The sequence below is a fragment of the Eimeria tenella genome, genomic scaffold (genome assembly GCF_000499545.2).
Source record: "Eimeria tenella Houghton genomic scaffold, Eth_scaff1257, whole genome shotgun sequence".
Classification (NCBI taxonomy): domain Eukaryota; phylum Apicomplexa; class Conoidasida; order Eucoccidiorida; family Eimeriidae; genus Eimeria; species Eimeria tenella.
Window position 1 is genome coordinate 1 of NW_013543725.1, and position 1,808 is coordinate 1,808.

Here is a 1,808-nt window from a genome sequence, read left to right on the forward strand (position 1 = left end):
AAGCAAATGGACAGTTTTGAACGCCAGCGACTACAGGTGGTAAATCCATATATAAATAAGTTAAAAAATAAATAATAAATAAATAAATAAATAATGAATAAATAATGAATAAATAAATAAATAAATAATATTTAAATTAAATAAATAATAAGTAGACAAAGGTTGAAAGAAAGAAGGATAAAGAGAGCAGGAAATAAAAAGAATCCACTCAAGAAGCAGCAGCAACTGCTGCTGGAGCCGTCTCCTTGCTGCTGCTGCTGCCCTTTGCTGCTGCTGCTGCTGCTGCTGCTGCTGCTACCTTGTGCTGCTGCTGCTACCTTTTGCTGGTGGTGTTACCGTTTGCTGCTGCTGCCGCTACTGCTACCGTTCGCTGCTGCTGCTGCTACCGTTCGCTCCCGCTGCTCCCGCCGCTGCTGCTGCTGCTGCTGCTGCTGCTGCTGCTGCTGCTGCTGCTGGCCTACCGGGCAAGGGAGACAGTCCTCGAGAGTCCCTTTTCCAAATTCAGAATTAAAAGTCCCGAGGGGACACTGGAGCATTTCGAAAGAGCCTTGGGGACAGTAGTGGCCGGGGGTGCAGCGGGCCCCGCCCTCTGCTGCGCTCGTGGGGTGCCTGCGCAAACCCTAAATTAGGGTTTAGGGTTTGGGCCCTAGGGTCTAGGGTTTGGGCTCTACGCGCTGCCCAGCTGGGGTTTGTGATCAACTGGGGTTTGCCGCTCGCAGCTCAGCCCAAGGGATTCACTCTCGCGGCGCAAAGTCTAGGGTTTAGGGTTTAGGGTTTAGGGTTACTTGGCGCTGCAGCCTTCTTCACAGATATACCCTGGCTCGCAAGGGGTGCACTCGGCACTGCCTGGAGTGTCGCTGTATGTCCCCTGAGACAAAAACCATATGCTGCTGCTGCTGCTGCTGTTGCTGCTGCTGCTGCTGCAGCAGCTAGAAAGCTGCTGCTGCTGCAGCTGCTGCCCCTGCCTACTCTAGCGAACCCGTCCCCAGAACCCCTCCCCCGCAGCAGCGGCAGCAGCAGCAGCATGCGCAACTCCCCAGCACCCTCAGCAGCAGCAGCAGCAGCAGCAGCAGCAGCAGCAGCAGCAGGACTCTGGGGCAGGGCTCGCAGGCGGTGTCCTGGGAGCGGCGCAAGACGTCGTAAGGATTCATTTTGCTGCCAGCAGGACAAGCTGAAGGAGCTTTTGCTGCAGGGGGACAGAAGTAGCCGGGGGGACACTTGTGGGGTGCTGCTGCTAAAAGGGGACAGTAGAAGCCACCGGGGCAGGCCGCAGCAGCAGCAGCAGCAGCAGCACAGTAGTGCCCCGGCGGACACGGGAGGGGCCCCGGGGCCCCCGCGGGACAGTAGTACCCTTCGGGACACGGGAGGGACAAATCTGCTGTCCCCAACGCCCCACAAAACACGCCTCCTGCAGCAGCAGCAGCAGCAGCAGCAGCAGCAGCAGCAGCGACATTGTCGGCATCGTCGTCAGCAGCAGCAGCAGCAGCGTTATCGGCATCGTCGTCGTCGGCAGCAGCAGCAGGAGCAGCGGCAGCACCAGCATCATCACCAGCAGCACCGCCATCTTCACCACCAGTAGCAGCAGCAGCAGCAGGGATGTAGGGGTCCCGCGGGAACTTGCTGTAGTCCGGGTTGGGGACAGAGTTTCCCAGCGCGCACAAAAAGCTGGAAGAGACAAAAAGAAATGTTTGAATTGAATTATTTAAATTAATTTTTTAATTAAATTATTTAATGAAAGTATTCAATTAAATCATTTAATCAAAACATTTAATTAAATTGTTTAAGTAAATTGTTTAAGTAAATTGTTT

General features: G+C 53.9%; 1 protein-coding gene across 1 annotated transcript; it reads left to right on the plus strand.

Moving 5' to 3' along the window:
* Window positions 1-1,024: 1,024 nt before the first annotated feature.
* ETH_00021335 (uncharacterized protein) lies at window positions 1,025-1,579 on the plus strand (the record flags this gene model as incomplete). The annotated part of the gene is made up of 1 exon (XM_013378983.1): window positions 1,025-1,579. The coding sequence occupies one exon, from the start codon at window positions 1,025-1,027 to the stop codon at window positions 1,577-1,579; it is 555 nt and encodes a 184-aa protein (XP_013234437.1).
* Between the last annotated feature and the right edge of the window lie 229 nt (window positions 1,580-1,808).